Source organism: Hemiscyllium ocellatum, chromosome 47 (assembly GCF_020745735.1).
Source record: "Hemiscyllium ocellatum isolate sHemOce1 chromosome 47, sHemOce1.pat.X.cur, whole genome shotgun sequence".
NCBI classification, from domain to species: domain Eukaryota; kingdom Metazoa; phylum Chordata; class Chondrichthyes; order Orectolobiformes; family Hemiscylliidae; genus Hemiscyllium; species Hemiscyllium ocellatum.
In genome coordinates this window covers 7,914,526-7,935,961 of record NC_083447.1, presented here as the reverse complement: position 1 = coordinate 7,935,961, position 21,436 = coordinate 7,914,526, and the positions used below count along the sequence as shown (strand labels likewise).

Below are 21,436 nucleotides of genomic sequence, written 5' to 3'. Positions count from 1 at the left end.
TATTGATGTGTTTAGGTTTCCTTGGGTTGGTGATGTCATTTCCACCACTTCAACTGGGACAGCACCTCCATCCTCGGACAAACTAAACAGAGACACGCACGAGAATTCCTAGAAGCACGGCATTCCAACCAGAACTCTATCAACAAATACACTGACTTGGATCCCATTTACCACCCCCTGAGAAAAAGAACAGGAAATGTCATCATCATAGGAAATGATGTCACCACAGGACATGACATCATCGACCCAAACATATAAATAGAAAGCGGGCTACACCACCAGTGCTTCATCCGGAGGCTCACTGAAGATGTTACTTAGTATGGTGATGAAATGTCTGAAAATGAACCTTCCAACACAGCAAGCAAACCTACATCCAGAACCTCAACCTGAGATACATTTCTTCTCCAAACTTGCTAACTCTATAAACAGAGAGAACACAAACACAACATTTCGAGATGAGCGCAGAGAGCAGGACTGCCCAATGCACAGGACAAAAACAGCCTTTTCTGAAAAGTGTTCTTTCTGAAAATAATTCTCTGAAATCTCACCCTGGTTTAATCTGCATCTCATTTCTTCCAGTTCCCTCGTCGCTTTCTTTAATTCTTCCTCCAATGTTGTGTTTCTGGCATTTGCTTTTGTGAGTAGCCTAGGGAGCGAGAGAACGTGATTGAAAATCTGAGAGGAAGGAAGTGTTGGAGAACCATCAAATACAGCAACACAGAGGCTTGGACAGAAATAGAGAGAGCGAGACAGAGAGAGAGAGAGAGAGAGAGAGAGCAAGAGAGCGAGAAAGAGAGAGCAAGAGAGTGAGACAGAGAGAGAGAGTGAGAGAGCAAGAAAGAGAGATGGAGAGCGAGACAGAGAGATGGAGAGAGAGCGAGAGAGAGAGAGAGATGAAGAGAGAGAGAACGAGAGAGCAAGACAGAGAGATGGAGAGAGAGAGAGCAAGAGAGTGAGAGAGAGAGAGATGGAGAGAGAACGAGAGAGAGAGAGATGAAGAGAGAGAGAACGAGAGAGCAAGACAGAGAGATGGAGAGAGAGAGAGCGAGAGAGTGAGAGAGAGAGATGGAGAGAGAGAGAGAGAGAGAGCGAGAGCACGAGACAGAGAGATGGAGAGAGAGAGAGCGAGAGAGTGAGAGAGAGAGATGGAGAGAGAGAGAGCGAGAGAGCGAGACAGAGAAATGGAGAGAGAGAGAGAGCGAGAGAGTGAGACAGAGAGATGGAGAGAGAGAGCGAGAGCGAGAAAGATGGAGAGCGCGAGAGAGCGAGAAAGAGAGATGGAGAGAGAGAGAGCGAGAGAGCGAGAGAGTGAGACAGAGAGATGGAGAGAGAGAGCAAGAAAGAGAGATGGAGAGAGAGAGAGAGCGAGAAAGAGAGATGGCAAGAGAGAGAGAGCGAGAGAGCGAGAAAGAGAGATGGAGAGAGAGAGAAAGAAAGGGAGAGTGTGTGTGTGTGTGAGAAAAAGAGTTATCGCAGGATCCTTACTGCGTGGAAGCAAACCATTTGGCCAATCAAGTCCACACTGACCCTCTGAAGAGCATCTCACCCAGACGCACCCCTACCCTAGAGTCCCCATGTCTGACCCACCTACCCTGGATGATAGGGACAATATCCTGTGTCCAATCCACCCTGACCTGCACAGGTTTGGATTGTGGGAGGAAACCCACGCAGACACAGGGAGAATGTGCAAACCCCACACAGACAGTCACCTGAGGCTGGAATCAAATCCAGGTCCCTGGCGCTGTGAGGCAGCAGTGCTAACCACTGAGCCACCGTTCCAGCCCAGAGCTGGCTTTGTGTATAAACTGGAACAGGATGTGTGCAGAACTGTTGACTCTAACCTTTGTTGCTGTTCCTAATTGCCCTTAAATTAATAATTTGTTCGACAATTGCCCGGAGGAGAGTTAAGAGTCAACCCCATTGCTGTGGGTCTGGAGTCACATGTAGGCCAGACCGGGTAGCAATGGCAGACTTCCTCCCTGAAGGGGACTAGTTGGGGGTTTTATGTCAATTGATAATATCAGTCAAGATTTAAATTCTAGATCTTCTAAAAAAAATGTTGAATTTTTAATTAAATTTCGATCAGTTCCCTTGATGAGATTTGAACCTGTACCTCCCAAGGCCTCTCAATCCCCAGGGTCAGCAACATGACCACTATTCCCAGGGGAGTGCATCAATTAGCAACTATGTAGGAAATGTTAACTATAACGAGGGGTAGGTACATACAGTTTCTTCCAATACCTTCATTGAGTATAGAAACACAGAAAGTAGGTGTGGGATCAGGCCATTCAGCCCTTCTAACCTGCTCTACCATTCTATATGACCATGGCTGATCATCCAACTCAGTCCCCTGTTCCCATACCCTTTAATCCCTTTAGCCTGAAGAATACAATTCTGGTCACCCTGCTACAGGGCAAATATCATTAAATTGGAGCAGGTGCAGGAAAGATTTATCAGGTTATTAACGGGACTGCAGGGTTTGAGCTATAAGGAGAGGCTGGATAGGCTGGGACTATTTTCCCTGGAATGTCGGAGGTTGAGGGGGGTGACATTTATAGAGGTTTACAAAATCATGAGGGGCGTGGATAGGGTGAATAGCCAAGGTCTTTTCCCTGGGGTGGGGGAGTCCAGAACTAGAGGGTATAGGTTTAGGCTGAGAGGGGCAAGATATAAAAGAGACCTAAGGGGCAACTTTTTCACTCAGAAAACACAACGTGTATGGAATGAGCTGCCAGAGGAAGTGGTGGAGGCTGGTACAATTACAGCATTTAATAGGCATCTAGATGGGTATATGAATAGGAAGGGTTAGTGAGAGAAACGCAGAGACAGATGGGATTAGATTAGTTTGGAAACTTGGTTGGCATGGACGGGTTGGGCCGAAGGGTCTGTTTCTGTGCTGTACATCTCTATAACGATAATCTAATTCCATCTTGAAAACATTTGATGCTTTGCTCTGAACCGCTTTCTGTGACAGAGAATTCTATAGGTTCCCCCACTCTCTGGGTGAAGAGATTTCTCCCCATCTCAGTCCTCTCCCGTTATAATCCCAAACTAATCTAGTCCCAGCTGCCTGCTCCCGGCCCATATCCCTCCAAACCTTTCCTATTCATAAACCCATCCAAATCTCTTTAAACATTGCTATTGTATCCACATCCAGCACTTTCTCGGGAAGTTCATTCCACACACGAACCACTCTCGGTGTGAAAATTTGCCCCTCACGTCTTTTTTTAATCCTCTCTCCTTAAAATTGTGCTTGAAATTCCCCACCTCAGGGAAAAGACAACTACCATCAATCTATCTATACCCCTCATTATTTTATAAACTTCTATCAGGTCACCCCTCAACCTCCTACTCTCCAGCCTATCCAGCCTCCCCCTCTTGGCATTAGTTAGTCCTGCTGTTGCATGGATCAGGCTGGTGTGTGGACAGAGGAACCGTGATTATCCGAAGGACGTGGACAGGGAATATTTCGTTCGGATAACTGATGCCGGATAACATAGCATCGGGACCTTGCGATTTTGTTCGGATAATCCAAAATTCCGTTAATCGAATGCTGGATAATCGAGGTTCCTCTGTATTTGCTAATGGGTTTTTGGTGGACGCTAATTTATTGTACTTAGGGGTACAGCATATGCTAGATTAAAAGGACCGAAATGTAATACCATAATGCGAGAGTAAATGGAGTTCCTTTCAATAATTAAATAGATCTCTCTGAATTATGTATTTATTTTAAGATGAGCACTCACAATTCGTGTGAATATTGGAAATGAAGGGGGTCATTGTTATAGGAAGTGACAAAGCAGTGGCAATGGATTCTAGTGTTTTACCTCTCGGTGGTCATGTCTGCAGTCTTCACTTTCAGAAGTTCATCATCATCATTCTCTCTGCCCTTCAGTTCCTCCACCGGTGCTGACTGGAGCGGGAACAGATCCAGTGTGGGAATTCCAGACAATTCCTGCAACAAACCCTGGAGGCAGAAAGGGAGCTGTTTTAACTACCCAAACCCCAGAAAGCTCACTCCTGCGCCTCCTCGCTAGTACGGATACAATGGACCAAATGGCCTCCTTCTGTGCAGCAAAAATTCAGCCTGTATCCCTCTCTGTCACTCCCGGAGTCAGTAAAGTTGTGATGTACCTGCACTGTCTATTGTCGTCCTCCCCCCACACTCCACCCCCACCACCAAACGCTGTCCCCCTCACACCTCCTGCCAGCTCTGATGAAGAGTCATAGATTCATACAGCATGGAAACAGACCCTTCGGCCCAATGCCTCCATGCCGGCCAGATATCCTAAACTATTCTAGTCCCACCTGCCAGCATTTGGCCCATATCCCTCCAAACCCTTCCTATTCATATACCCATCCAGATACCTTTTAAATGTTGTAATTGTACCAGCCTCCTCTTCCTCTGGCAGCTCATTCCATACACGCACCACCCTCTGTGTGAAAAAGTTGCCCCTTAGGTCTCTTTATTATCTTTCCCCTCTCACCCTAAACCTGTGCCCTCTAGTTCTGGACTCTCCCACCCCAGGGAAAAGACCTTGTCTGATTACCCTACCCAGGCCCCCTCATGGTTTTATAAACCTAGTCAACTAGACTTGAAACACTAGCATGCTCTCTCTCTGTCTCCATGGATGCTGTCTGACCCCCAGCTATGATCCCCAGCAGTTTTAGTTTTCAGGACAGACTCCAGCGTCTGCAGTAATGCAGCTCCAAGTTATTGCAACTAAGTCTGACCGCAATGTTGCAATTACCCCTGCTGTCCTGGAGGGGGTGCTGCTACCATGTTACAACAACAACTTCTCAACACCTGAAGCCATGCACTGGAGGTATAGACGAGGTTTTGCATAGCGCCGGCACCCTGTCACACACTTCCTTCTACACTTTGCATCAGGAGAATTTGCATTTATATAGCACCTTTCATGGTTTCAGAAAGTCCCAAAGTGCGATACCGCCATTGACTATGAAACAGACCAAACGCAGGCAGATGGGACAAGATTACTTGTGAAAACTGGGCAGCATGGACAAGTTGGGCCGAAGGGCCTGCTTTCATGCTGTAAACCTCGATAACTCTACAGAACAGCAGAGCAGGTTCCAGGCTGAATGGCCTTCATTCATTCTAAGTTTGTAACAAATGGATGTCACGAGGAATTAAGGAATTAAGGGCTACGGGGAGAATGCGGGTAAGTGGAGTTGAAATGCCCATCAGCCGTGATGGAATGGCGGAGTGGACTCGATGGGCTGAATGGCCTTACTTCCACTCCTATGTCTTATGGTCTTATGGATACCATCAGCCTCTTTGACCCCTGTATCAAAGATGGCATTTTCCAATTCACTGGTCAAAGAAGTGGGGCCGCGGGAGAAGGGATGGAGGGATGAATTTCCTCATTTATTGAGGAACCGAACCCAGGTCCCTGCTGCTGTGAGGCAGCGGTGCTAACCACTGAGACACCGCCCCACCCCACATTCACACACACACACACACGCAGATACATTCAGACCCACAGACACACCATTGATACGCACACACACACACACACACATTGAGACGGACACACACAGACATGTACTCACAGGCACACACTCACAGACACACACACACACACACAGATACACAGAGATACATACAGACCCACAGACACACACAAACACACATTGACACGCACACACAGACACATATTGACACGGACACACACATACACACAGACATGTACTCACAGACACACACATAGACACAGACACACACTCACAGACACGTGCACACACACACACACACACACACAGATACACAGAGATACATACAGACCCACAGACACACACAAACACACATTGACACGCACACACAGACACATATTGACACGGACACACACATACACACAGACATGTACTCACAGACACACACATAGACACAGACACACACTCACAGACACGCGCACACACAGACACATATTGACACGGACACACACATACACACAGACATGTACTCACAGACACACACATAGACACAGACACACACTCACAGACACGCGCACACACACACACAGATACATACAGACCCATAGACACACACACACATGCAGACATGCACTCACAGACACACACAGAGACACACACACAGAAACACACTGATACATACACACCCAGACACACATTGACACACGCGCGCGCGCACGCACACACACACACACACACACACACCTGCACAAGTCAGTTTTCTGGGGTCAGGATAAAGCATTGAGCCAGGCAGGGATATGGTGGAGTCACTATTTTCACCCTCACCTGTACGTTGGAGTCCAACTGATTGGCGTTGTCTGTGGATCTCGCACCCTCTTTGTCTGTGTCCATCGCCCCCGTGTCCATCGCCCCCGTGTCCATCGCCCCCGCGGCCTCTCTGTAGTCACCCTGTCTGGGAAGAGGGAAGTCTGCCTTAAACTGAAGGTTGCACTATATTCCCAATGGAGTGATGGAGAAGATGAGGCCACTGTTGGAATATTGTGTGCAATTCTGGTTTCCCTGCCATAGGAAGGATGTTGTGAAACTTGAAAGGGTTCAGAAAAGATTTACAAGGATGTTGCCAGGGTTGGAGGGTTTGAGCTACAGGGAGAGGCTGAACAGGCTGGGGCTGTTTTCCCTGGAGTGTCGGGGTGGCTTTATAGAGGTTTACAAAATTATGAGGGGCATGGATAGGATAAATAGACAAAGTCTTTTCCCTGGGGTGGGGGAGTCCAGAACTAGAGAGCATAGGTTTAGGGTGAGAGGGGAAAGATATAAAAGAGACCTAAGGGACAACTTTTTCACACAGAGGGTGGTACGTGTATGGAATGAGCTGCCAGAGGATATGGTGGGGGCTGGTACAATTACAACATTTAAAAGCCATCTGGATGGGTATGTGAATAGGAAGGGTTTACAGGGAAATGGGCCGGGTGCTGGCAGGTGGGACTAGATTGGGTTGGGATATCTGGTTGGCATGGACGGGTTGGACCGAAGGGTCTGTTTCCATGCTGTACATCGCTATGACTCTGTGACTGTAAGTGAAGTTGGCCTGGCTCTAACTGTATCCCTTAGCTTCGCTGCATGCTCCACCTTCCCGGCCCCAATGCCAGGGCTAAAAAAGGGCCCATAAGGACTAGCAGCCACATGGTAGCCACTGTGGGTCACTGCGGTGTGCTGTGGTTCCTCAACCCCCAAGGTGCTGGGTTCAAGCCCCACTCTGGGACCTGAGTGGGAAATAAGCCAGTACTGTTGGCCCAGTGAAGGGTTGTACGGTTCCATCACCTCAGATCAGGCCCTTCCCCTGTCTGTCACGCCAACCTGTATTTAACCTCCTGGGTGACAGACTAACTGCCCTTTGCTCCCTGTGGGATCTTGCTGTGCGCCAGTGGGTCGCTACCTTTCCCTGGCGCCTCCTCCCCAACACTTTGCCAAGTAGCACCCCCCCCCTCCCCCGAGCCTTAAACCGTGGCCGTGCTTCCAATGCTGGTGCGGGCACAGCAAGATCCCACCGGTGAGAATGAGCACCGCCCCAGTGAAGCCCTTCCCCGCTGGTGGCTTGTGCCAATCCCACGGCATCGGTGACGCCGATTCCAGCTTCCCATTCCCTTTCCGTTGAATCCGGGTGGGATTCGAAACTGCCCGCCGTGGATCTGAGAGCGCAGTGCGGGGTTCGGGGGGAAGTGAACACTGGTCCAGAAACCCTCACTTCATTTCCCTTGTCCTCTCTCTCCACACGCCAGACCCATCGAGCTTCTCCGGCTCCCTCAGTTTGTTTTGTTTTGTGCGCGCTGAACATCATTTCCTCTTCCCGCCCACAAATTGGAAACTCTTACCTGGATGTTTCTTCCCTGATCGCGGAAAACGTAAATCCTGCAAATGGCAGGTGTGTCCCGGGAAAGAGACCGTGGGAAACCTGTTCGGACGTTCCCTGGTGGAAAACGAGTGAGGAGACTTTGATTCAATTTGCGTCATCACTGCCCCCGCGTACCGAGATACAGTGACAAGTATTGTTTCGCGTCGCTGTCCCAACAAATCCTACCTTCCATCAGGGTAAGAGAACGACATTCAGAATAAAGGGTTAGAGCAAACAGAGAAAGATCGGCTCTGGTATATGAGAGGTCTGGCAGGGAAGAAGCTGTTCTTGAATCTGATGGGACATGTATTTAAGCTTCTGCCTGACGGAAGAGGGTCTAACCGAGGAGGGAGGGCTCTCTGATGATGTTGGCTGCCTTCCTGAGGCAGTGGGAGGTGTAGACGGAGTCAGTGGATGGGAGGCTGGTGATGGACTGGGCTGTGTTTCCACTTCTCTCTGGAGTTTCTTGTGTTTTCCATAGCCATACGTGATGCATCGAGATAGGATGCTTTCCAAGGTGAATCTGGTCAGGGTGATTGCGCACATGTTGAATTTCAATAGCATCTTGAGGAAGTAGAGACGTTGGTGTGCTTTTCTGACTGGATTGAATCTTTGGTGATATCTACTCCTGGGAACTTTAAGCACCCGAACTGACCATTGATAGGGGAGGAGTAGAGGAAGATTTTCTTGTTGCGTCTCGCCGTGAGAAGGCACTGGGGACTATGGGCTTGCATTTTCATGGCAGTCCATCCATCTACAGCAAGCAAAAGCCTGGTGGCTTGGCATTACCTTCAGTGGGATGGTGAACTCCGAGAGTCCTGTTATCACCACCCACCTCACAGCTTGTTTACTGACCCGTTTACCCACATTAGGAACGTAATGGCGTTGAGCACCAGCTCCCGGAGTGGGATTCGAACCTGGAATCACCGGTTTGGAGGGTCCCACCACCAGAACTGACATGACACAGTGGCACGGGGTTGTGTGTAGTCTAGTTCCACCCTTGAGAGTGGGGTGCTGGAAAAGCACAGCAGGTCAGGCAGCAGCCGAGGAACAGCAGAATCAATGTTTCAGGCTTAAGCCCTTCATCAGGAATGAAGCTTGTGGGCCGTGGGGGGTTGCTGAGAGATAAATGGGAGGGAGGTGTGGGTGGGGGGAAGGTAGCTGAGAAAGCGAGAGGTGGATGAAGGTGAGGGAGAAGGTGATAGGTCAGAGATGGATGGGTCCAGAGGGCAGTGCTGAGTTGGAGGTTTGGGACTGGGATAATGTGGGGGGAGGGGAAATGAGGAAGCGATTGAAATCCACATTTATCCAGTGTGGTTTAGATTAGATTAGATTACTTACAGTGTGGAAACAGGCCCTTCGGCCCAACAAGTCCACACCGACCCGCCGAAGCGCAATCCACCCATACCCCTACATTTACCCCTCACCTAACACTACGGGCAATTTAGCATGGCCAATTCACCTGACCCGCACATCTTTGGACTGTGGGAGGAAACCAGAGCACCCGGAGGAAACCCACGCAGACACAGGGAGAACGTGCAAACTCCACATAGTCAGTCACCTGAGTCGGGAATTGAACCCGGGTCTCTGGCGCTGTGAGGCAGCAGTACTAACCACTGTGCCACCGTGACGCCCATTGTTGCAGGGTCCCAAGGTGGAAGATTACCTTGTAGAGAGAGGAGGAGAACTTCTGTGAGAAATAATATTCTCAATCTCGTGCGGCTGCGGAATATTTATAGACTCCGCTATAACGGAAGAACGTTAACTGGGGAACACCTTACCACAGGGCTGTGGGCAGAGCTAGATCAAGCAATGATGTAGACTGTCTCATTACCATTTTTTTGGAAGAGCATGTGGACCTCCCTGCATTTGTTGGCCACCCCAAATGGCCCTTTGAACGAAATTTTTAAGGTGAGATGAGGAAGCTTTAAAAAGGACATGGGGGGGTCAGTTTTTACACACAGAGAGTGGCCTGTGTGAGGAATAAACCTGCAGATAAAACGGTGGCTGCGGTTATAGTTACAGCGTTTAAATGATGTGGAGGTGCCGCTGTTGGGTTGGGGTGGACAAGGTCAGAGGTCACACAACACCAGGTCAGAGCTGAAAATGTGTTGCTGGTTAAAGCGCAGCAGGTCAGGCAGCATCCAAGGAACAGGAAATTCGATGTTTCGGGCATAAGCCCTTCATTATGCCTGAAACGTCGAATCTCCTGCTCCTTGGATGCTGCCTGACCTGCTGTGCTTTTCCAGCAACACATTTTCAGCTCTGATCTCCAGCATCTGCAGACCTCACTTTTTACACCAGGTTATAGTCTGACAGTTTTATTCAAAATCACAAGTGTTCAGAACACTGGGCCTTCGTCAGGTGAAGTTTGTGATTTAAATAAACCTATTGGACTATAACCTGGTGTCATGTGACTTCTGACAACGTTTAAAAGACATTTGGAGAAGTACATGAATAAGAAATGTTTCGAGGGATATGGGCCAAGCGTAGGCAGGTGGGACTGGTTGAGGTTGGCATCACGGTCATGGTGTTGGGGTCGTTTGAAATTTGGTATTCTTGCACAAGTCCTGATGAGTGCCTGAGTGGAAGATTTTTTTTAAAAAAATCTAGGTGTCACGTCTGTCTGTCGACCGCGCAGCCGATCCCCCCCCCGCCGAGTAGGAAACCGTCGACGAAAGCCAAGGTAAGGAGGAGAAGAGAACGTGCCTGAGGAAGGGACGGGCTGCTGAAATTCTCATCCTCCACATCAAAGTTCGAGGTGTCCGTGTGACTGGTGATCGTCGGGACGAAGGGGGGCTCACTCTTATCGATGACGTCCCACTCGACGCCCCTGAAGAACGCGTGCCCCTTCAGGTCCGCAATGCCATTCCGTCCCAACCTCTCCTCCCTACTGCAAACCAGGCCCTGGATAAAGGTCCTCGCCTCATCTGACACGTCATGAACAGAATCCGGGAACTGAAGATTGTCCTGAGGGCGTTTGGGAAGAACATACGAAGATTTATTTTAAATTTTTTTTTACTCATTTACAGGATGAAGGTGGCGTGGGCTGGACCAGCATTGATTGCCCTAATTGCCCCAGAGGGCAATTTACCCATCGCTGTGGGTCTGGAGTCCCATATAGGCCCAAACCAGGTAAGGATGGCAGTTTCCTTTCCGAAAGGTTAGTGAACCAGACGGGTTTTTCCAACAATCGATAATGGATTTACAGTCATCAACAGGCAAAGAAGCAGAAATTAGGCCATTCAGCCCATTGAGTCATTCTGCCATGCAATCATGGTTGATAGGTTTTTCAACCCCATTCTCCCCATAACCCTTTCTCCCCTCGATACTCAAGACCCTATCTATCTCCGTCTTAAATATACTCAATGACCCAACCTCCACAGCCTCCTATGGCAGTGATTTCCATAGATTCTGCACTCTCTGGCTGAAGAGGTTTCTCCTTATCTCCAGTCATTTATTAAATTCCACCCAGATTATTGAAGCCTGAGGAACGTGGCGGGGGGGGGGGGGGGGGGGGGGGCGGGTTGAGTAAATCACCAGTTTTAGCCTTCAGTGGTCACTGAGGTGAACTATGGGAGCTCTGAGCCCCTGGGTTGCCAACTCCAGTTCAGTCAGTTCCTCACAATCTCATGCCTCCAACACAGGTCAGGAGACCGAGGTATCAGTGGGGGAGCACTTTGGGGCCAGCGACAATAATTCTATTAGAGTTAAAATATTGATGGGAAAGGAGAGACCGGATCTAAAAGTTGTAGTTCTAAATTGGAGAAAGGCCAATTTTGACGCTATTAGGCAAGAACTTTCAAAAGCTGATTGGGGGCAGATGTTCGCAGGTAAAGGGACAGCTGAAAAATGGGAAGCCTTCAGAAATGTGATAACGAGAATCCAGAGAAAGTATATTCCTGTCAGGGTGAAAGGACAGTCTGGTAGGTATAGGGAATGTTGGATGACTAAAGAAATTGAGGGTTTGGATAAGAAAAAGAAGGAAGCATATGTCAGGTATAGACAGGATAGATCGAGTGAATCCTTAGAAGAGTATAAAGGCAGTAGGAGTATACTTAAGAGGGAAATCAGGAGGGCAAAAAGGGGACATGAGATAGATTTGGCAAACGGAATTAAGGAGAATCCAAAGGGTTTTTACAAATACATTAAGGACAAAAGGGTAACTAGGGAGAGAATAGGGCCCCTCAAAGATCAGCAAGGCGGCCTTTGTGTGGAGCCGCAGGAGATGGGAGAGATACTAAATGAATATTTTGCATCAGTATTTACTGTGGAAAAGGATATGGAAGTTATCGAATATAGGGAAATAGATGGTGACATCTTGAAAAATGTCCATATTACAGAGGAGGAAGTGCTGGATGTCTTGAAACACATAAAAGTGGATAAATCCCCAGGACCTGATCAGGTGTACCCGAGAACTCTGTGGGAAGCTAGAGAAGTGATTGCTGGGCCTCTTACTGAGATATTTGTATCATGGATGGTCACAGGTGAGGTGCCTGAAGACTGGAGGTTGGCTAACGTGGTGCCACTGTTTAAGAAGGGTGGTAAAGACAAGCCAGGGAACTATAGACCAGTGAACCTGACCTCAGTGGTGGGCAAGTTGTTGGAGGGAATCATGAGGGACAGGATGTACATGTATTTGGAAAGGCAAGGACTGATTAGGGATAGTTAACATGACTTTGTGTGTGGGAAATCATGTCTCACAAACTTGATTGAGTTTTTTGAAGAAGTAACAAAGAGGATTGATGAGGGCAGAGCAGTAGATGTGACTTCAGTAAGGCGTTCAACGAGATTCCCCATGGGAGATTGATTAGCAAGGTTAAATCACATGGAATACAGGGAGAACTAGCCATTTGGATACAGAACTGGCTTAAAGGTAGAAGACAGAGGGTGGTGATGGAGGGTTATTTTTCAGACAGGAGGCCTGTGACCAGTGGAGTGCCACAAGGATCGGTGCTGGGCCCTCTACTTTTTGTCATTTACATAAGTGATTTGGATGCGAGCATAAGAGGTACAGTTAGTAAGTTTGCAGATGACACCAAAATTGGAGGTGTAGTGGACAGCGAAGAAGGTTACCTCAGATTACAACAGGATCTGGACCAGATGGGCCAATGGGCTGAGAAGTGGCAGATGGAGTTTAATTCAGATAAATGCGAGGTGCTGCAGGACTTATACACTGAATGGTAAGGTCCTAGGGAGTGTTGCTGAACAAAGAGACCTTGGAGTGCAGGCTCATAGCTCCTTGAAAGTGGAGTCGCAGGTAGATAGGATAGTGAAGAAGGCATTTGGTATGCTTTCCTTTATTGGTCAGAGTATTGAGTACAGGAGTTGGGAGGTATGTTGCGGCTGTACAGGACATTGGTTAGGCCACTTTTGGAATCTTGCGTACCAGATATCCCAACTCAATCTAGTCCCACCTGCCAGCATCCGGCCCATATCCCTCCAAACCCTTCCTATTCATATACCCATCCAGATGCCTCTTAAATGTTGCAATTGTACCAGCCTCCACCACTTCCTCTGGCAGCTCATTCCATACACGCACCACCCTTTGCATGAAAAAGTGCCCCTTAGGACTCTTTTATATCTTTCCCCTCTCACCCTAAACCTATGCCCTCTAGTTCTGGACTCCCTGACCCCAGGGAAAAGACTTTGTCTATTAATCCTATCCATGCCCCTCATAATTTTGTAAACCTCTATAAGGTCACCCCTCAGCCTCCGACGCTCCAGGGAAAACAGCCCCAGCTTATTCAGCCTCTCCCTGTAGCTCAAATCCTCCAACCCTGGCAACATCCTTGTCAATCTCTTCTGAACCCTTTCAAGTTCCACAACATCTTTCCGATAGGAAGGAGACCAGAATTGCACACAATATTCCAACAGTGGCCTAACCAATGTCCTGTACAGCTGCAACATGACCTCCCAACTCCTGTACTCAATACTCTGACCGATAAAGGAAAGCATACCAAACGCCTTCTTCACTGTCCTATCTACCTGCGACTCCACTTTCAAGGAGCTATGAACCTGCACTCCAAAGTCCCTTTGTTCAGCAACACTCCCTAGGACCTTACCATTCAGTATATAAGTCCTGCTAAGATTTGCTTTCCCACAATGCAGCACCTCTTGTCTCCTTTATTTGGTAAGGATACATCGCCATAGTCCCAGTCTTCCACGAGAGAGAGAGAGAGAGAGAGTGACAGCTGGTGGTGAGTTTAACCTGACACAATGGGCAAGGTTTAGAAGGTGGAACCTTTGTGGGTGAGCTCAGCTAGCACGGGGATCATACCCATCCTGTTGGGCATCAGCAACGAGCCATCCAACCAACTGACCTCCAGCTGCCAACACCAAACAACACCCGTCCCTGATTCCTTGCGTGTACAACTCTGAGAGGTAACACCCCTCCCCCCATCATGGCTTCTCCCATCTCTTGGAAAAAGTAGGATTGTGCTGGAGACCTGAAACGAACACAGAAAGTGCTGGAGAAACTCAGCAGGTCTGTCAGTGAAGAGAGAGAGAGAAAGAGAGGGAGAGAGAAAAAGAGAGAGAGAGAAAAAGAGAGAGAGAGAGAGCAGAGTAAACGTTTTGAGTCCAGGACAATCTAGCTTTGCAACTCATTTGCACAGAAGGCTGTGGAGGCCTAGTCATTGAGTAGTCAAAAGGCGGGTTGCTGGAAAAGCACAGCCGTTCAGGCAGCATCCAAGGAGCAGGAGAGTCGACGTTTCGGGCAAAAGCCCTTCATCAGGAATGTGTGGTGTGTGGAATGTGGGTCTTCATCCTGATGAAGGGCTTATGCTCGAAACGTTGACTCCATTGCTCCTCGGAGGCTGCTTGATTGGCTGTGCTTGTCCACATTCCCAAGTCCTCACTTTCTCCCAGGTCATTGAGTATATTGAAGACGGAGATAGACAGGGTCTTGGGTATCGAAGGGATCAAGGGTTACGGGGAGATGGCGGGAGAATGGGTAGGAGAAATTTATCAGCCGTGATTGAATGGTGGAGCAGATTCGATGGGCTGAATAGCCTAATTTCTACTCCTATGTCTTAAGAACCTATTGATGGCTGTGAATCCATTGTCGATTGTTGGAAAAACCCGTCTGGTTCACTGACCTTTCGGGAAGGAAACTGCCATCCTTACCTGGTATGGGCCTACATGGGATTCCATCTCTAGCCTCTGTACTGGGATCTGCTGGGATGCCATTAAGCCATAGAGATCTACTGGAGGCAATTGATCATAACCCAACCACCTCTCTAACCCAATCCCTTGTGCCAGCTCTTGGCCCATCGCCCTGCGCGATATTGTGCCCTCCGACCCCACGATCTCGCCCTTGTCCCTCACCTTGTAGTTGAGGATCTTCCTGTAGGTTTCAGTCAGGGTCTCAGCGTAGAAGGGGGTCTGTCCAAAGAGCATCTCGTAACAGCAGATGCCGAACGACCACCAGTCACACTCCGGGCCGTACATCGCCGAGGGGTCTTCCACTGCCCGCAGGATCTCCGGGGAGATGTAGTCAGGCGTACCCACAGCAACAGCTGACCATACCTGGAAGGAAGGTGGCACAGGGTGAGGGATGTGGCATTGCCAACTCTCTGCGCTGCCCTGGAGTGTTCAACGATTTGGAGGGGGGAAATCAACTGCAAGCATTTACCACCCCTTCCCCCAACTGCCCCTTGAGAAGGTGGGGGTGAGCCGCCATCTTGAACCACTGCGAGCCGTTTAGTTTAGAGACACCCACAATGCCATTAGGGAGGGAGGTCCCAGGAATTTGACCCAGCGACACTGAAGGAATGGCGATATATTTCCAAGTCGGGATGGGGAGTGTATCCTATGGCGTACTGAGGTCACCATTAGATTCTGAACTGAAGCCCTGTCATCAGCGAGGTGATGTCCTGGTGATATTATCGCTAAGACTGTTAATCCAGAGGCACAGCTAAAGTTCGAGGGAGCTGAAAATGTGTTGCTGGAAAAGCGCAGCAGGCCGGGCAGCATCCAAGGAACAGGAGATTCGACGTTTCGGGCATAAGCCCTTCTTCAGGAATCTGAAGAATAAGCCCATTCCTGAAGAAGGGCTTATGCCCGAAACGTCGAATCTCCTGTTCCTTGGATGCTGCCTGACCTGCTGCGCTTTTCCAGCAACACATTTTCAGCTCTGATCTCCAGCATCTGCAGACCTCACTTTCTCCTTAAAGTTCGAGGGACCTGGGTTCGCATCCTGCCATGATAGATGGTGGAATTTGAATTCAATAAAAGTTTGAAAATAAGTCTGTAACGATGCCAATTTTTGAGGGGAAAATCCCCATCTGGGTCACTAATACCCTTTAGGGAAGGAAACTGCCATCACGTGACTCCAGACCCACAGCGATGGGGTTGACTCTTAACTGCCCTCCGGGGCAATTAGGGATGGGCAATAAATGCTGACCCAGCCAGGGGCGCCCTCATGAATTTTTAAAAATTGTGACTCCCCTCACGATTTAATACGAATGCTCAATTCGCTTTCCTGATGACCTGATTGCGCTGCCGTGCTAAGCCCAGGATGTGAGGCCTATCTGTCCTTTAAAACTCAGCCCGCGACGATGAGTGCTTAAGGAAACGCAGGGTCGGGTCCTTACCTGACCGTTAACCCCCAGCCTTAGACAGGAGCCAAAGTCAGCGAGCTTGATGTGACCGTTCACATCCAGGAGGATATTATCTGGCTTCACGTCCCTGAGAAGACAGAACAGATCTCAATTCGTGCGACCATCAGAGTTTCAAACACAAACCACCCTTTCACACGTGCTCAAAGAATTCTGATCGATGGGATTTTGTGGGGTCTGTCCCTCAGCTTTTTAATGTTTCCCATGTGTTGCTGGGATATACCCAGAGTTGGGCCTTAAACCCATCTTCCTGAAATTAGGATCAAACCCAACCAGGGTCACCACAACCTCAAGTTAGTGAACCCTCACAGTCCATTTTCTTTTTGAAATTCTTCCATGGTGGAGTGGGTGTCACTGGCTGGGCCCAGCACTTAAAATAGCACAGTGGCTCAGTGGTTAGCACTGCTGCCTCACAGCGCCAGGAACCCAGGTTCAATCCCAGCCTCGGGCAGACTGTCTGTGTGGAGTTTGCACATTCTCCCCGTGTCTGTGTGGGTTTCCTCCCACCATCACAAGGATGTGCAGGTTAGGATGGACTAGCCATGGGAAATCATCTAGTACTGTCCAGGGATGTGTGGGCTAGCTGTGGGGAATTGGGCTGATTGGCTGTGGGTCTGGATGAGATGCTCATTATAGATTCCCTACAATGTGGAACCAGGCCCTTCAGCCCAACAAGTCCACACTGACCCACTGAAGAGTGACTCATTTCCTTATGACACGACATTTACCCCTGACTAATGCACCTAACCTACACATCCCTGAACACTATGGGGAAATTTCCCATGGCCAGTCCACCCTAACCTGGGCACTACGGGACAATTTAGCATGGACAATCCACCCTAACCTGTACATCTTTGGCCTGTGGGAGGTAACTGGAGCACAAATTTTCTAGAAATGCTTGGGAGGATTTAAACTGGTGGATTTAAGATGGGGTGGGTGGGACCCAGGGAGATAATGAGGAAAGAGATCGATCTGAGACGGGTACAGCTGAGAACAGAAGTGAGTCAAACAATCAGGGCAGGCAGGGACAAGGTAGAACTAATAAACTAAACTGCATTTATTTCAATGCAAGGGGCCTAACAGGGAAGGCAGATGAACTCAGGGCATGGTTAGGAACATGGGACTATCATAGCAATTACCCAAACATGGCTCAGGGATGGGCAGGACTGGCAGCTTAATGTTCCAGGATACAAATGCTACAGGAAGGATAGAAAGGGAGGCAAGACAGGAGGGGGAGTGGCATTTTTGATAAGGGATAGCAATATAGCTGTGCTGAGGGAGGATATTCCTGGAAATACATCCAGGGAAGTTATTTGGGTGGAACTGAGAAATAAGAACGGGATGATCACCTTATTGGGATTGTATTACAGACCCCCCAATAGTCAGAGGGAAATTGAAACAAACTTGTAAGGAGATCTCAGCTATCTGTAAGAATAATAGGGTAGTTATGGACGGGATTTTAACTTTCCAAACATTGACTGGGACTGCCTTAGTTTAAGGGATTAGATGGAGAAGAATTTGTTAAGTGCGTACAAGAAAATTTTCTGATTCAGTATGTGGATGTACCTACTAGAGAAGGTGCAAAACTTGACCTACTCTTGGGAAATAAGGCAGGGCAGGTGACTGAGGTGTCAGTGGGGGAGCACTTTGGGGCCCGTGACCATAATTCTATTCGTTTTAAAGTAGTGATGGAAAAGGATAGACCAGATCTAAAAATTGAAGTTCTAAATTGGAGAAAGGCCAATTTTGACGGTATTAAGAAGAACCTTTGAAAGCTGATTGGAGGCAGATGTTCACAGGTAAAGGGACGGCTGGAAAATGGGAAGCCTTCAAAAATGAGATAACAAGAATCCAGAGAAAGTATATTCCTGTCAGGGTGAAAGGAAAGGCTGGTAGGTATAGGGAATGCTGGATGACTAAAGAAATTGAGGGTTTGGATAAGAAAAAGAAGGAAGCATATGTAAGGTATAGACAGGATAGATCGAGTGAATCGTTAGAACAGTATAAAGGAAGTTGGAGTATACTTAAGAGGGAAATCAGGAGGGCAAAACGGGGACATGAGATAGCTTTGGCAAATAGAGTTAAGGAAAATCCAAAAGGTTTTTACAAATACATTAAGGACAAAAGGGTAACTAGGGAGAGAATAGGGCCCCTCAAAGATCAGCAAGGTGGCCTTTGTGTGGAGTCACAGAAAATGGGGGAGATACTAAATGAATATTTTGCATCAGTATTTACTGTGGAAAAGGACATGGAAGATATAGACTATAGGGAAATAGATGGTGACATCTTGCAAAATGTCCATATTACAGAGGAGGAAGTGCTGGATGTCTTGAAACACATAAAGGTGGATAAATCCCCAGGACCTGATCAGGTGTACCTGAGAACTCTGTGGGAAGCTAGAGAAGTGATTGATGGGCCTTTTGCTGAGATATTTGTATCATCGATAGTCACAGGTGAGGTGTCGGAAGACTGGAGGTTGGCAAAAATGGTGCCACTGTTTAAGAAGGGCGGTAAGGACAAGCCAGGGAACTATAGACCAGTGAGCCTGACCTCGGTGGTGGGCAAGTTGTTGGAGGGAATCCTGAGGGACAGGACGTACATGTATTTGGAAAGGCAAGGACTGATTCAGGATAGTCAACATAGCTTTGTGCATGGGAAATCATGTCTCACAAACTTGAGTGAGTTTTTTGAAGTAACAAAGAGGATTGATGAGGGCAGAGCAGTAGATGTGATCTATATGGACTTCAGTAAGGCGTTCGACAAGGTTCCCCATGGGAGATTGATTAGCAAGGTTAGATCTCATGGAATACAGGGAGAACTAGCCATTTGGATACAGAACTGGCTCAAAGGTAGAAGTCAGAGGGTGGTGGTGGTGGGTTTTTTTTCAGACTGGAGGCCTGTGACCAGTGGAGTGCCACAAGGATCGGTGCTGGGTCCTCTACTTTTCGGCATTTACATAAATGATTTGGATGCGAGCATAAGAGGTACAGTTTGTAAGTTTGCTGATGACACCAAAATGGGAGATGTAGTGGACAGCGAAGAGGGTTACCTCAGATTACAACAGGATCTGGACCAGATGGGCCAATGGGCTGAGAAGTGGCAGATGGAGTTTAATTCAGATAAATGCGAGGTGCTGCATTTTGGGAAAGCAAATCTTAGCAGGACTTATACACTTAATGGTAAGGTCCTAGGGAGTGTTGCTGAACAAAGAGACCTTGGAGTGCAGGTTCAAAGCTCCTTGAAAGTGGAGTCGCAGGTAGATAGGATAGCGAAGAAGGCGTTTGGTATGCTTTTGTTTATTGGTCAGAGTATTGAGTACAGGAGTTGGGAGGTCATGTTGCGGCTGTACAGGACATTGGTTAGGCCACTGTTGGAATATTGTGTGCAATTCTGGTCTCCTTCCTATTGGAAAGATGTTGTGAAACTTGAAAGGGTTCAGAAAAGATTTACAAGGCTGTGCCAGGGTTGGAGGATCTCAGCTGCAGGGAGAGGCTAAACAGGCTGGGGCTGTTTTCCCTGGAGCATTGGAGGCTGAGGGGTGATCTTATAGAGGTTTACAAAATTATGAGGGGCATGGATAGGATAAATAGACAAAGTCTTTTCCCTGGTGTCGGGGAGTCCAGAACTAGAGGGCATAGGTTTAGGGTGAGAGGGAAAAGATATAAAAGAGACCTAAGGGGCGACTTTTTCACGCAGAGGGTGGTATGTGTGTGGAATGAGCTACCAGAGGATGTGGTGGAGGCTGGTACAATTGCAACATTTAAGAGGCATCTGGATGGGTATGTGAATAGGAAGGGTTTGGAGGGATATGGGCCGGGTGCTGGCAGGTGGGACTAGATTGAGTTGGGATATCTGGTCAGCATGGACGGATTGGACTGAAGGGTCTGTTTCCATGCTGTGTATGTCTATGACTATAACCCAGAGGAAACCCACATAGACCCGGGGAGAATGTGCAAACTCCACACAGATAGTTGCCTGAGGCTGGAATTGAACCCGGGTCTCTGACACTGTGAGGTAGCGGTGCTAACCTCTTGGAAAGCCGTGCCTCTATCACTGTCTCCAGTCCTGCATTCCAGACCCTAATCACGCGCTAGCTGCAAAAACCTCTCTTCGTTTTGTTTGCCAATTAACAAACTGAGCTGATTCTAAAATCCCACCAGCGTTAGCCTGGGGATCACATGTAGAATGACATCCAAGTTGCTATAATCTTACCGGATCATGGGGTTGCTTTGTCATGAGAGACAGAGGTGGGGAGAGAGAGAGAGAGAGAGAGAGAGAGAGCGAGAGAGATGACTGCTGGTGATTTAACCTGAGGGTCACCACATCCTCAGCCAAGAGGACGGACTCTCACGGTTACCCCAGCCCACGCTGGGAACTGTTAGTGTCACACTGCTTTGCAAACCAACTATCCAGCCAACTGAGCTAAACCAACTCCCAGCCGCCGTACACAAGCACCTGCTTTTCACTCGCCCTGTGGGATGTTGGAAATAGAAAAGTCTCCTTTTATCTCTGTTCCTCCTGCCCATCATTTGTGTTCTCTCTCTGACCCTCGCTGTCTTCTTCACTGAGTATGGCCAGTTCATCATCTGAGGGGGCTCTTGCCTGTGGTGTCAGTTATTTCCCAGCTAGGCCTCAATTGAGATATATAAGATTATGAAAGGATTGGACACTCTGGCAGCAGGAAACATGTTTCCGCTGATGGGTGAGTGCCGAACCAGAGGACACAGCTTAAAAATACGGGGTAGACCATTTAGGACAGAGATGAGGAGAAACTTCTTCACCCAGAGAGTGGTGGCTGTGTGGAATGCTCTGTCCCAGAGGGCAGTGGAGGCCCAGTCTCTGGATTCATTTAAGAAAGAGTTGGATAGAGCTCTCAAAGATAGTGGAATCAAGGGTTATGGAGATAAGGCAGGAAGAGGATACTAATTAGGAATGATCAGCCATGATCATATTGAATGGCGGTGCAGGCTCG

General features: G+C 48.3%; 1 protein-coding gene across 2 annotated transcripts in view; it reads right to left on the bottom strand.

Moving 5' to 3' along the window:
• LOC132836681 (serine/threonine-protein kinase MRCK beta) overlaps positions 1 to 21,436 on the bottom strand; it is a 47,683-nt gene that overhangs the window by 11,671 nt on the left and 14,576 nt on the right. For both annotated transcript variants that reach the window (XM_060856076.1, XM_060856077.1), the window contains 7 exons: positions 16,441 to 16,534; positions 15,173 to 15,373; positions 10,553 to 10,813; positions 7,824 to 7,918; positions 6,277 to 6,403; positions 3,828 to 3,967; positions 549 to 646 (listed from right to left, as the gene is read on the bottom strand). In XM_060856076.1, the coding sequence (XP_060712059.1) occupies positions 549 to 646; positions 3,828 to 3,967; positions 6,277 to 6,403; positions 7,824 to 7,918; positions 10,553 to 10,813; positions 15,173 to 15,373; positions 16,441 to 16,534 (1,016 nt within the window). The remainder of the gene's footprint in view (positions 1 to 548; positions 647 to 3,827; positions 3,968 to 6,276; positions 6,404 to 7,823; positions 7,919 to 10,552; positions 10,814 to 15,172; positions 15,374 to 16,440; positions 16,535 to 21,436) is intronic.